This window comes from Piliocolobus tephrosceles, chromosome 13, assembly GCF_002776525.5.
Source record: "Piliocolobus tephrosceles isolate RC106 chromosome 13, ASM277652v3, whole genome shotgun sequence".
Taxonomy (NCBI): domain Eukaryota; kingdom Metazoa; phylum Chordata; class Mammalia; order Primates; family Cercopithecidae; genus Piliocolobus; species Piliocolobus tephrosceles.
In genome coordinates this window covers 61,547,419-61,561,539 of record NC_045446.1, presented here as the reverse complement: position 1 = coordinate 61,561,539, position 14,121 = coordinate 61,547,419, and the positions used below count along the sequence as shown (strand labels likewise).

Below are 14,121 nucleotides of genomic sequence, written 5' to 3'. Positions count from 1 at the left end.
TTAACCAAGCACTGACTAAGCACCCTTCACTTAAGCTTCTAGCATCTTGTCTTCTGGGATGCATTCCTGGACACACTGTGTCTGCCTCATTTCTTTCCCCTGCCACCTTTCCCTTCTCACCTGCCATGCCTCTGCAAATAGTCTAATCTTCCCCCAAAGGCACTCAGCTTCAGAGCTTTCCTTCTGAACTCCAGCATCTTCTTGAGGACATTAAGAAATTGGAGCATTTTTGCCTTGAACTTTATTTTATTCAGGTTGTCTTCCTCATTATCTGCTTTGCATCACATGCTGGGCTGAGAGGAATGCCTGATTTTGTTTGTTTTGTTTTGTATGTTTTTGAGACAGGGTCTCGTTCTGCTGCCCAGGCTGGAGTGCAGTGGTGCAGTCATGGCTCACTGCAACCTTGAACTCCTGGGCTCAAGTTATCCTCCCACTTCAGCCTCCTAAGTAGCTGGGACTACAGGCATATGCCATTATGCCTGGCTAATTTTGTTATTTTTCTTTTGTAGAGTTGGGGTCTTGCTGTGTTGCTTAGGTTCATCTCAAATTCCTGGCCTCAAGTGATCCTCCTGCCTCAGCCTCCCAAAGTGCTGGGATTATAGGCATGAGCCACTGTGTCTGACCAAATGCCTGTTTTTTGACAAGCATTTCAGAAGTTACTTATCCATGTGAGCTGTATATTTTTCTAAGGAGCTTTTGTTGTTGTTTTGAGGCCCACATCAAATCATGTTTGGAACCCCTCATTTAGAGTAGTTCTTATTGATGCCACTGTATATGAAGCTCTTAGTTCAGAAACAATGGATGAGCAAAAATGAATAGGACATATTCCATGCCTTCAATGTTTTCTGCCTATTAAAGGGAAATTAGACCAGGTCTAGTGGCTCATGCCTATAATCTTATCACTTTGGGAGGCTGAGGCTGGAGGATTGCCAGAGGCCAGGAGTTCTAGACCAGCCTGGGCAACGCAGGGAGATCCCATCTCTACAACAAGTAAAAGAATTTGACCAGGCACAGTGGCTCACATCTGTAATCCCAGCACTCTGTGAGGCCGAGGTGGGAGGATCGCTTGAGGCCAGGAGTCTGAGACCAACCTGGACAACATGGTGAAACCCTATCTGTACTGAAAATACAGAAATTAGCTGGGTGTGGTGGCATGTGTCTGTAATTCCAGCTACTCCAGAGGCTGAGGCAGGATAATCACATGAACCTGGGAGGCAGAGGCTACAGTGAGCTGAGATCACGCCACTGCACTCCAGCCTAGGTGACAGAGCAAGACTCTTTTTCAAAAAAACAAAACAAAACAAAGACAAAGACAAAAACAAAAAAAGAGTTAGCCTGGCATGGTAGTAGTACATACCTGTAGTCTTAGCTACTCAGGAGGCTGAGGCAGGAGGATCTCTTGAGCCCAGGAGTTCAAGGCTGCAGTGAGTTGTGACCATGCCACTGCACTCAAGCCTCGGTGGCAGAGCAAGACCTGTCTCTCTTTTTTTTTGAGATGGAGTCTCACTCTGTCACCCAGGCTGGAGTGTGATGGTGCGATCCCGGCTCACTGCAACCTCCACCTCCTGGGTTCAAGCGATTCTCCTACCTCAGCCTCCCAAGTAGCTGGGACTACAGGTGCGTACCACCACACCCAGCTAATTTTTTTGTATTTTTAGTAGAGATGGGCCAGGATGTTGGCCAGGATGGTCTCTATCTCCTGACCTCATCATCTGCCCACCTCGGCCTCCCAAAGTATTGGGATTACAGGTGTTGAGCCACTGCCCCTGACCAAGACTTGTCTCTTCAAAGAAAAAAGATATGGATCTTACGAGAGGACAGTGATGAATCTCAGCATATCATTTAACTTCAAAACTTTTTTGGCTTCTTGCTGCTTACAGCAGTAGTTTTCAAACTTGAAGAATGTACAAATTCCTTCTAAGGTAAATAATTCATCTTGGACCTGCGGTGCCGACTTAAATTATTTTTTATTATAATGTTATTTAAGTATATGTAAACATAAAACAAAGTTTAAGTCACTGTATAAAATTTGTATATAAATGTAAACAAAAACAGATTTATACTTTAAGTAAAAATAAACTTCAGATCCAATAAAATTATGCTTTTTGGCTGAAAATCGGTTGCTTCCAGGCTCTTTTAAGTTCAGCATGTCTGTATTGCTGGGTACCATGTGATGACTCATCTCTCCCACCATTTTTCTTTATTTAAGCTACATGAAACTTTGATTCATGATCTCATTTGACCTTCACTGGGCTGGAACGTATTCCTTGTGTATTTTGTATTAAGTCACTTCTATTCCTTCATAATTGACTTTTAACAAAGTATAGAGATAAATTTGCTTTCTGTATGTTTAAACACAATACAGATATAAAAAGTTATTATTATTATTGTTGTTATTATTATTATTTTTTTGAGACAGAGTCTCATTCTGTTGCCCATGCTGGAGTGCAATGGCATGATCTCGGCTCACTGCAACCTCCACCTCCTGAGTTCAAGCAATTCTTCTACCTCAGCCTCCTGAGTAGCTGGGATTATAGGTGCCCGCCACCACGCTCAGTTAATTTTTGTACTTTTAGTAGAGATGGGGTTTCACCATGTTGGTCAGGCTGGTCTCGAACTCCTGACCTCAGGTAATCCACCCACCTCGGCCTCCCAAAGTGCTGGGATTACAGGCATGAGCCACCATACCTGGCCTAAAAATTATTTTAAAAGGCTACTTTTTATGACTATTCATTAAAAACATGACATTATAATATTGAGGAATCAGTAGATCTAGTGCTCCACGTATGGTGATGATGCAATTTGCCATGTTGCAAATGACCACTCAGTTGTTTCAGTTAGAGTTGGTTCCTGTTATGACAGAAAATCCTTTCAATCTGATATAAGCAAAAGGGAAAATGTACTTGTTGCACAAAACTGAAATATCTATGAATAGGGATTTCTACAGGCATGATCTGACTCAGGGCTTAAATTATATCAGCTGGATATTTTTTTCTTTTTTTTTTTGAGACAGGGTCTCACTCACTCTGTTGCCCAAGCTGGAGTGCAATGGCATGATCGCAGCTTATTGCAACCTTGACCTTCCAGGCTCAAGCCATCCTCCCACCTCAGCCTCCTGAATAGCTGGGACCACAGACTCGCATCACCACACCTGGCTAATTTATTTTATTTTTTTTATTTTTTGTAGATATGTGGTCTCTCTGTGTTGCCCAGGCTGATCTCAAACCCCTGAGCTCAAGTGATCCTCCCGCCTCAGTCTCCCAAAGTGCTGGGATTACAGGCGTGAGTCACTGTGCCTGACCTGTCATCTGGATCTTGACTCAGCTTTTCCTCTGTATGAAGGCTTCCAGCAGCATCATACAACCTCCCCCCAAACACACACACACACACATACATGCTTAGAACATGAATGACGGAGCCAGACCGCCTTAGACCAAATCTTGGCTTTCCCAATTCCTAGCTGGGTAACTTTGGGAAAGTTATATAACCTTTCTGTGCTTTAGTTTCTTCATCCTTAAAGTGGGGATAAAATGGGATATCTACTTCATATGAAAATGATGAAGCTTAGTGAGTTAATATATGTGAGGTACTTAGAACAATACTCTCATAGAGTAAGCGCTATGTAAAAGATGGCTTCTATTACTGTTATTATTATAATTGTTGTTATTAACATTATAGTGCAGGATCATTTTATCCCAGACACCAGTATAGTGGAAGAGCAAGCATATCCCCTATGGGCCAAACAAAAATTTTAGAATTCAGTTTCTTCAGCCTTGACTTGAATTATGTACTCATCCCTGAACTCAGCACTATGGGCAGAAAGATGGAAGGTATTGATTGGTTTAGCTTGGGTTACATACTCTATTTTTAGAGGTTGATTTAACTTTACCTGAAGCATATTAGCTGAGAGCAAGGGAAGAGTGATTCTGTTAATACAAATTCAGAATACTGTTGTCACCAAAAAGGGAAATGGATGCTTGGTGGCAAAAGTGACCCATATTCATTATAGTGCTATCAGATAGATCATAATAGGTGATCCTGTAATACTACATTAGTCTCTCTGGGGATGCACCAATTGGGTCAGTTCTTGGTGGTTTATATCTTTTAGTGGGTAATATTTGTCTTAAAAATTTGAATTGCAATTATGAATGTATATTTTGTGTAAAAACATCAGTTTGACCTCTGGGTTCTTTTGTATTAAAATATTTAAATTTGAGATATTTTATTGTTATGAAGTACATTATGTCCCAAAATTCCAGGGAAATACAGTTGAGCCTTAACAACACAGGGCTTAGGGGTGCTGACTGTCCCTTTTCTCCCATATAGTCAGAAATCCACCTATAACTTTTGACTCCCTCAAAATTGAACTATTAATAGCCTACTGTTGACCAGAGCCTTACCAATAACATAAACAGCCTATTAGCACATATTTTATATGTTATATGCATTATATACTGTATTCTTACAATAAAGTAAGAGAAAAGGAAATGTTATTAAGATAATCATAAGGAAGAGAAAATATATTTACTGTTTATTAAGTGGAAGTGGATCATCATAAAGGTTTTCATCCTCATCTTCACATTGAGTGGGCTGAGGAGGACGAAGAAGAGAGGTTAGTTTTGCTGTCTCGGGTGGCAGAGGCAGAAAAGATAGAGAAGGTAGGAAGGGAGGCAGAAGAAGCAGGCACACTCAGTATACCTTTTATTGAAAAAAAATCCATGTATAAAATTCATGTATAAATGGACCCAGGCAGTTAAAACCTGCATTGTTTAAAGGTGAACTGTGTCATTGTAATAACTATTTTGCATCAACACACTTATAAACACAAATGCAACATGAGCACTGAAGTTGAGAGCCTGTATTCTTACATATCTAGATGATCCAGAATATACTTGTGTTCTTTACTTTTAGCTTATTTCCAAAATATAAATATAGAATCAAAACACTTCAATAGTAAATTACCTTTTATATTTTTGAGATGGAGTCTTGCTCTGTCACTCAGGCTGAAGTGCAGTGACGCGATCTCGGCTCACTGCAACCTCTACTTCCCAAGTTCAAGCGATTTTCCTGCCTCAGCCTCCCAAGTAGCTGGGACTACAGGCATGCGCCACCACACCTGGCTGATTTTTATATTTTTAATAGAGATGAGGTTTCGCCATGTTGAGCTCAGATGATCCACCTGCCTTGGCCTCCCAAAGTGCTGGGATTACAGTTGTGAACCACTGCCTGGCCGTAAATTATCTTTTTTTTATTTGTTTTGTAACAGTCTCACTCTGTCACCCAGGCTAGAGTGCAGTGGCATGATCATGGCTCACTGCAGCCTCAATCTCCCAGGCTCAAGTGATCCTCCCACCTCAGCCTCCTGAGTATCTGGGACTCTAGGTGTGCACCACCACACCTGGCTAATTAAAAAAAATTTTTTTAATAGAGACAGGGTCACACTGTATTGCCCAGGCTGGTCTTGAATTCTGGAGTTCAAGCGATCTCCCACGTTGGCCTCTCAAAGTGCTGGGATTACAGGCATGAGCTACCGCTCCCAGCCTATATTAAATTATCTTTACCAGTGCTGTCTAATAGAACTTTCTACAGTGATGGAAATGTTCGATAGTTTATGCTGTCCAATATGGTAGCCATTAGCCACATCTAGCTGTTGGGCACTTGAAGCGTGGCTAGTGCCATTGAGGAACTGAATTCTTAATTTATTTAATTTTAATAAATTTAAATTTAAATATCCACTGTGGCTGCTGGCTACTACTGCTTGGACAGTGCAACTCTTGAATAACATCAAGTAAGAGAATGGCTATAAAGTGCCCAGTGTGCTCTATACTAAGCACACAATAGATGTGAGAGGAGGAGAGGTCTATAGATTCTGTCTTGAAAAGGGTTGGGCCTCACCTAACTGGCCAGAGCAACCTGAGTTAGGCTTATCCCAGGACAATACTAGTAGCTATCTTAGCATGGTAGTCAAGACCCTTTGTGACATGGCTTCAACTTTCTTCTGCTACTACCTGCCATATATTCTATATTCTAGACCAGGGGTCTTCAACCCCTGGACCACGGATCCGTATCAGTCCATGGCCCGTTAGGGACTGAGCTGCACAGCAGAAGATGAGTGGTGGGTGAGGGAGCATTACTGCCTGAACTCCACCTTTTGTCAGATCAGCAGTGGCATTAGATCCTCATAGGAGTGTGAACCCTATTGTGAACTGCACATGTGAGGGATCTAGGTTACGTGCTTCTTATGAGAATCTAACTAATGTCTGATGATCTAGGTGGAACAGTTTCATCCTGAAACCATCTCGCTGCTCAGGTCTGTGGAAAAATCATCTTCCATGAAACCAGTCCCTCATGCCTAAAAGGTTGGGGACTGCTGTTTCACGCACATCAAATTTCACATCTTTTCTTTTGCACCTGTCCTCATTCTGTATTGAGTGCCTTCCTCCCCCTACACTCATGAAATATTTCAGATAAGCTTCTACTAATCCTTTATGTTGCAATACATCATCTTCTCTGAGGCTGTACCTGATCCCCTAGGCAGTTATTTCCTTTCTTCTCTGTGCTCTATGTATTTTTCTTTATCAGAATCTGTGCTTCACTCATGCTGTTTAGCTTTTGATCTCTTCCACTGGATTGGGAACTAACTTCCTTCAGGCTTGGCACTAACTAGTCCACTTATGAATGCTCAATTGAATAGCTGGATAGATGAATGGATGGATAGTTGATTCTCAACCCTGGTCACAACAGTTTAAAAATATACCAAAATCAAATTTATTGAGTTATAATTTACATAAAAGAAGATACACCTATTTTAAATGTACAGTTTGATGCATTTTGACAGGTGTTATCATTTGTGTAACCACCACCACATTCAAAATATAGAATATATCCATCACCTTATAAAATTGCATTTATGAATTTTCCCTGGAGCTCCCTTCGTGGCTCCAGCTAACCATTTATCTGCTTTCTATCACTATAGATTTGTCTTTTCTAGGATTTCATATAAATAAACTCACAGTGCATACTCCTTTCATAGTTAATATTTTATGGATCAGAGAGATATTAAACATACACAAATGTGGTAAATATTAAGGTCAATATGACAATAAATGCAAGCAGTGCTTGGCATTCTAGAGTCATGACTTTGCTTGTCTCTTTTCACAGTATACAATTGGACTGTGGATGAGGTGGTACAGTGGCTGATCACATATGTGGAGCTGCCTCAGTATGAGGAGACCTTCCGGAAGCTGCAGCTCAGTGGCCATGCCATGCCAAGGTCAGGAGGGGACTAGGTTTTTCTCTCTTGAGGGTACGGGGAGTGGGCTGGAGTGGGCTTGCTTTCAGATTGCTCTGGCCAGTTAAGTGAGGTTCTACCCTTTTCAGGGCAGCGTCTGTAGATCTTGCCTCTTCTCACGTCTGTTGTGCACTTGCTATAAAGTATCATGGGCACTTTGCATCCACTCTCTTCTTTAATATTCCTGTCAATCCTGGGAATAGTACTAATAGCTGCCGTTTACTGAGTGCTTAGGACATGCCAGACATTCTACTCAACACTATATACAGTATCTCATTTAATTCTTACATCAGTCCTGTAAGGTGGGTATTATTGTATATAGATGATGAAACTCGTTAAGTAACTTTTCCAAGGTCACAAACATGACTAGTTAGGGGCAAAACTGAGATTTGAATCTTGGTATACATCAAACCCTGTTGGTGTTTCTTTTCTTTTTTTTTTTCCCATGCTCCGAGCAGCTCCCTCTTTTATCACCTGGGAGCCTCAGGGCTCTTTTAGCCTTCCCTGGGTTATCCATATGCAGCTTATTTATAATAAAAATGGTACAGAGAAGAGGTTGATTGCCATTGGCCCCAGCCTCATCTCTGGGATGACTCCAACAGCTGTTGTTTCATAACTCTTTGCCTCCTTTACACACTCAATATGTTAGGGCTTGGGCTGGGAATGGGGAGGAATGGAGTACTGCTTGGACTTCTAGTAATGTCAAACTAGTGCCATATGTCATTCAGTCATTAATCCATTTACTTATTCATCCAACAAATATTTACTGGGTACCTGCTCTGTGCCAAGCACTTGTGCTGGGTGCTGGGGATAAACATGACAACAACCTGCCCTTGCCCTCAAAGGGCTTACTATCTGGTAAGTGCTGATTATGTAAAATCTGTCATCTTATTATGTAGGTGCATCTGATTTTCAGCTTCAGCAAAGGGGAAAGGGGAAGGTGAAGCTGTTGGAATGCCCACACTTTGCAGTCTCCAGCCGCAGAGCTACCAAGCACTGCTGTCCAGGCCTAGCTGAGCTGGCTGTTCCCTCCTCTGCTGCCTGCAGCCTCTTCTTCATAGCTTCTCCCTACTCTGGAGAGAGTAATAATCTTAATGTTTGTACCTCCCTTTATAGAGTGCTTTCCTACCTATTATTTCAGTTGATTCTCACAACTCTGGGAGGAAGAGTATCCCAACTTTTGGGTGAGCAAACTGAATCTCAAATATTTTATAATTTATCCAAGCTGGTAAGTGGCAGAGCTGAGATTTGAACCCAGGTCTGTCTTGTTCTAAATGCCTTGCTTTTTTTCACTTCCTCTTCCTCTTGTGCCATGTGGTTATTAAAGATAGGTCTCCTTTCAATATTCAGTTTAGTTCTATTTTACAAAACTTCACTAAGCACCTACCATGTGCCATGCTCTTTGGTGGGCCCAGAGGACAAAGAGATGCATTAGACCTGACCCCTGACTTGAGGAACTCCATGTTTAATGGAGAAGTCGATGATTGGCCACTAAGATCCAGGATTTAGGTTTCTTTCTTGCTACCCATAGAAATAGCAATATTGCCTTGTGGATCCCCAGACCATTTTCCTCATGGGGGATATCTTTGGCTTGGATTAAAACTGCAAAGCATAGAATAAGAAGTCAGTTCTCAGGTCATCGGTTCACTTAGGTTTTTTGTGGCTAGAATTAGAGCCAAGACCAGGTCCAGCCAGGCTGGGCACAGATGTAAGGGATGCCAAGCTGTGGCACCTTAGTGATAGCAGGAAGCATGGGGCCTTCAGTGCTTGGGGTGGAGTGAGGGTGGTTCTAGGCCCATCACTAGCTCACATGGTATAATGAGAATAATCTAGCAGATTTGAGTTCTTTCTCTGGCTTTGCCACTTACTTGTTTGTGTTTTTGGGCAAGTTACTCAACTCTAAGTCTCTGTTTTCTTATCTAGAAAGTGGCACTAATAATGGAACTGAGTTCTTAAGGTTGTTGTGAGGACTGAATGAGTTATTGTATGTAAAGTATCAGACACACAGTAGTTGCTTAGTCAATGTTGCCTCCTTCCTCATTTCTTTCATTGCTTACAAATAGATAGCATTCCAGTTCATAGGTGTCTTTGAGAAATAGACTGTAGAAAAGATGACAATGTTTATTCTCATTAGTCAGACAAACTGCAGCACATCTGGCAGAAGTGTTTTAAAGAGGAACCCCAAGAACTCCCAGGCTTGTAGGAAGCATATGATTTTATATAAGTTTACACAGTAGGAAACTGAGGTCCTGGGGGAGGAACAAAGCAACTTACGATCAGACAAGTGAGTCACTAGTGGAGCTGAAATGAGAAGACAGATCTCCTGACCACTCCCACTCCCCATCACAGTGCCTCACTGCCTCTCTTGTTGGTGGGCTTGATTGCTTTCCAAGGCCAGAGAAGGAAGTAGCTGTTCCTGCATGCTCCGACAGAAGTATAATCACACTGTGCTGTCAGAAGCTTCTTTTCTAGCTGGGGAAATAAAGCTATGCATCAGAAAAGAGCACAAACCTTATAGAGTAGTATAGAATTAAGTGCTTACTTGTGGGACCTAGACCAGTGGTTTTCAACCTTTCATATCCTTTACCCCTCTCCTTTTATATCCACTGTGTTCCAGCAGAAGAGAAACAAAGTTCCATTTTTCCTAGGTCATTTTCTTGTTTACAGACTTTCTCTTATTATAGTTATCACTGACAGTATGGGTGGAGGTCATAAAAAATTACAGTAATTTTATTGGAGGTAACCCGTATTGCAGTGACTCAAATACAAGCTAACGGGACTAATTCCATTTTTGTCACCAGTGATTAATTAAAAAGTTTTTTTCCTTTTCTGTATTTCATTTCAATAGCACATCAGCAGGTTTATATATAATGACAGTGAGTTTAGGATAATTCATAAGTCCCGGAATCACTGGGTCATATGACATGACAGTTTGACCTGGGCTGCACAGGAAATGCATTTATAAGTGTGGGAGGTGGGGACAATATATAGAAGATAAACCCTGGAAGGAGAAGCACAACAGAAAATTTAGTTGGGTGTGGGAATGGTTACAGACAGGTAATCCTTAGAGGATAGGGTGCTTAGAAGTTGGTGGATATGGGGAGAGGGCTGAACAAGTTCTTGGTAAATGTTATGTGTCCCTCCATACACTCTGTTGAGACCAACTGGTGTAGCCTCTGTGTTCTAGAGTGCAGAGGGGAGCGATCACCAAGAGCTAGAAGCGTTCCTGGAGGAGGCGGGTAACTACCAGGATCCTTCCTGGCTTTACTGGCAGTGAACTGATCTGCTACTCTTTGCCTCAACAGGCTAGCTGTCACCAATACCACCATGACAGGGACTGTACTGAAAATGACAGACCGGAGTCATCGGCAGAAGCTGCAGTTGAAGGCCCTGGATACAGTGCTCTTCGGGCCTCCTCTCTGTGAGTCTTGTGTTGAGAAGGGCTACTGCTGTGCCATGGAAACCAAAGCTGTTTTAGTGGATAGGCTAAGGCTCTGGGTCTGCTAGGCACACCTGCAAGATAGCACCTATACTCTTTCCACTGGTATTAAGTTTGAAAGAGTCTTACATTTTAGTCCAGATATATAGCAACATGCATTCATTAAATACTTTAAGGAAATATCTGTATTGTGCCAGTGCTGTGCTGGACCCTGTAGGAAGACCTGGAATGAATCATATTCTGCCCTGAAGGTGTAACATGAGTGTTCTGTAGAGGTACACAGTGCTTCTGAGGCCCAGAGGAGGCCTAGTGAAGGTATCCTATAGACAAGGTGACATGTGACCTCTGCCTTTACGGGTGGATAGAGCTTTATGGAGGTGGCAGAATAGGACATTCTAGGCAGAGTAAACAACCTGAGCAAGAATACAAAAGCTAAAATATGAAAAGTATGCTCAGGGATAGAAGTAACCCCCTATGAACTGAAAGCTTGTTAGCTGTTACCTACTTCCATATTTCATTTCAATAGCACATCAGCAGCTATATATATATATATATATATAAAGACAGTGGGTTATTATAGACATTTAGAGTGCATGAACTGATTAGTGGATATCTTTGTATCATTGAATGACCAAGGAGGACTAAGTGGGTTTTCACTGAAGCAGTAGACACACTTGGGCCTAAGAAAGGGTGGTCTCTTCAGCCAAGAGGGCTAGTTGAGAGAATTGGGTTGTTCAGTTTCCACAGAGCTATGTTGTGGGAACAGCCAGCCTGCCATCCTTTTTCTAATTCTAAGTGAACCAAGGGGGAGCAAAAAGTAGTGAGATTTCTTGGAAAACTATTTTCAACTAAACAGGCTCTTAGGGCCCGCTTCCTGCCCTTTGGGAATGGCTTGCCTCGATTTAGGGTGCCAGCAGCAGAAAGGTATTGAATCAGGAACCAGTCCAGAGAAGCAGCTGGCAGGCAAGGTCAGAGGCAATATAACATTTCCCCGTCTGTGAATATGGCTTGGCAAATGCGCAAGCTGATGTCTCAATACAAGTGAATCTATGCTTTTTGAAAGTATGAAACAGAGCAACCTGGGCGAAGACTACTGTTTCCACTTCCTTTGCCACCTTTTTTTGGGGGAGTGGAGGGTTCTAGGACACATTTTGCTCACCTTCATTGGTAGGTTTTGAATAATGACACAGTAACTGGTTCTACTCTTTATGTAAGGCCTAGTCTCTGTATTGAGCAGTGGCCTTTCATCATTCACTAACCTTTACTGAGCTCATTCTAAGTACCAGCATAAATGGCAGGATCCCTGCTCTCAAGTACTTCTATCTAAATGGAGATAGCTATGTCAGCAAATATAGTAAAGTGTCAACAAATATAGTAAGTGTTATAGCTATTATGTAAGTCTTTCCAGAGTTCAACTGGGGGCACATACTAGGGAGGAGTTTCCTATTGGAGTCTAGGAAACTTTATGGAGAAAGTAATTCTTGAGCTGAGTCTTGAAAGATGAGAAGTGGAAGTGGCCTTATTAAACTCTCCCTGTTAACAACTTACACATCTCTTTGTACACACCAAGAATACTTATACCCAACTATAAAAGCTAGGCTACTTTTGCAAAGGTTCTCCTCTGTCACCACCCAGCAAGGGGAGGTTTTCAGCAGCCTGAAAGTCTTCCTTAGCCTTGTAATATATATTATCAAGCTGTATCTGTATCAAAATCAGATTTACCATGTCTGAAAGGGTACAGTAGAAACTGCAGGTTAAAGCAGTCAAGGATTTTATCTGGAAAAATCAGCTATGGGAACCAGAATGCTGGGGACATGGTACGGGGTCCAGGATATCAGAACCAATAAGAGGGGCCCTGGTGGAGCAGGTTGGACTGATACCAGGACAGGGGTATTTTTCTCTTAGGCTTATTGCATGTAGCCCATGTGCTGCATGTGATTTAACTTAAGGAAGGCCAGAGATCAGCAGGAAAACTATCTTCCTGAGATAGACAGAACACAGGTACTGAAGCTAAGAATATACTTCACACTGACTGGGACAGTTATAATAAAAATAGTTTTTAAAAATGGAAAACAAGTTTTGGCAAGGGTATAGAGAAATTGGAACCCCTGTACATTGCTGATGAGAAGGTAAAATGGTTCTGCTACTATGTAAAATAGTCTGGTGGTTTCTCAAAAATTAGACACAGAGTTACCATAGAACCTAGCAATTCCACACTTAGGTATACATGCAAAGAATTGAAGACAAGTACTCAAACAAGTACATGTACATGCATGTTCATAGCAGCAAATGCCACAAGAGCCAAAAAATAAAACAACCCAAATATCTATTAATAGATAAATAGATAAATACATTGTGGTGCAATGGAATATTATTCACCTATAAATGGAATGAAATTCTGATACATGTTACAATGTGGATGAACCTGGAAAGCATTATGCTAAATGAAAGAAGCCAGACACAAAAGATCACATATTGTATGATTCTGTTAATATGAAATGATTAGAATAGATAAATCCACAGAGACAGAATGTAGACTGATGGTTGGCAGGGATTGGTGGGAGGAGGGAATGGGGAGAAACCATTTACTGGGTAAAAAAATTTTACTGTAGAGTGATAGAAATGTTTTGGAACTAGATAGAGGTGGTAGTTGCATAACATCATGAATGTACTATATGCCACTGAATTGCTTACTTTAAAATGGTTACTTTTATATTATGTGAATTTTACCTCAAATTATTTTTTAAAGAGCATATGCAACAAAAGAAAGAATAGATAAATTGGACTTCACCAAAATAAAAAAGCTTTATACTTCAAAGAATATACCAAGAAAGTGAAAAGAAAACCCACAAAATGGAGAAAGTATTGGCAAACATTTTTCTGACAAGGCTCTACTATCCAGAATACATAAAAAATTCTTGCTAGGTACGGTGGCTTATGCCAGTAATCCCAGCACTTTGGGAGGCTGAGGTGGGCAGATCACCTGAGGACAGGAGTTCAAGAACAGTCTGGCCAACATGGCAAAACCCCGTCTCTACTAAAAAAATGCAAAAATTAGCCAGGTGTGGTGGCACATGCCTGTAATCCCAGCTACTCAGGAGGCTGAGGCATGAGAATTGCTGAAACCTGGGAGGCAGAGGTTACAGTAAGCCAAGATCATGCCACTGCACTCCAGCCTGGGTGACAGAGTGATATCCTCTCTCAAAACGAACAAAAAAACAAAAAATGGACAAAGGATTTGAACATATATTTATATAGTCCACAGTTCAATGACCAATATACACCTGAAACAATGCTCAACATCATTATCAGGGCAATGCAAATCAAAATCACAATGAGGTAACACTTTTTACCCACTAGGATATAATAAAAAAGACAGTAACAAGTGTTG

The 14,121-nt window shown here is 41.4% G+C and overlaps 1 protein-coding gene across 4 annotated transcripts in view; it reads left to right on the top strand.

Moving 5' to 3' along the window:
- STIM1 (stromal interaction molecule 1) overlaps window positions 1-14,121 on the top strand; it is a 216,861-nt gene that overhangs the window by 175,578 nt on the left and 27,162 nt on the right. For all 4 annotated transcript variants that reach the window (XM_023209590.2, XM_023209589.2, XM_023209591.3 and 1 more), the window contains 2 exons: window positions 7,162-7,273; window positions 10,597-10,712. In XM_023209590.2, coding sequence (XP_023065358.1) covers window positions 7,162-7,273; window positions 10,597-10,712 — 228 coding nt within the window. The remainder of the gene's footprint in view (window positions 1-7,161; window positions 7,274-10,596; window positions 10,713-14,121) is intronic.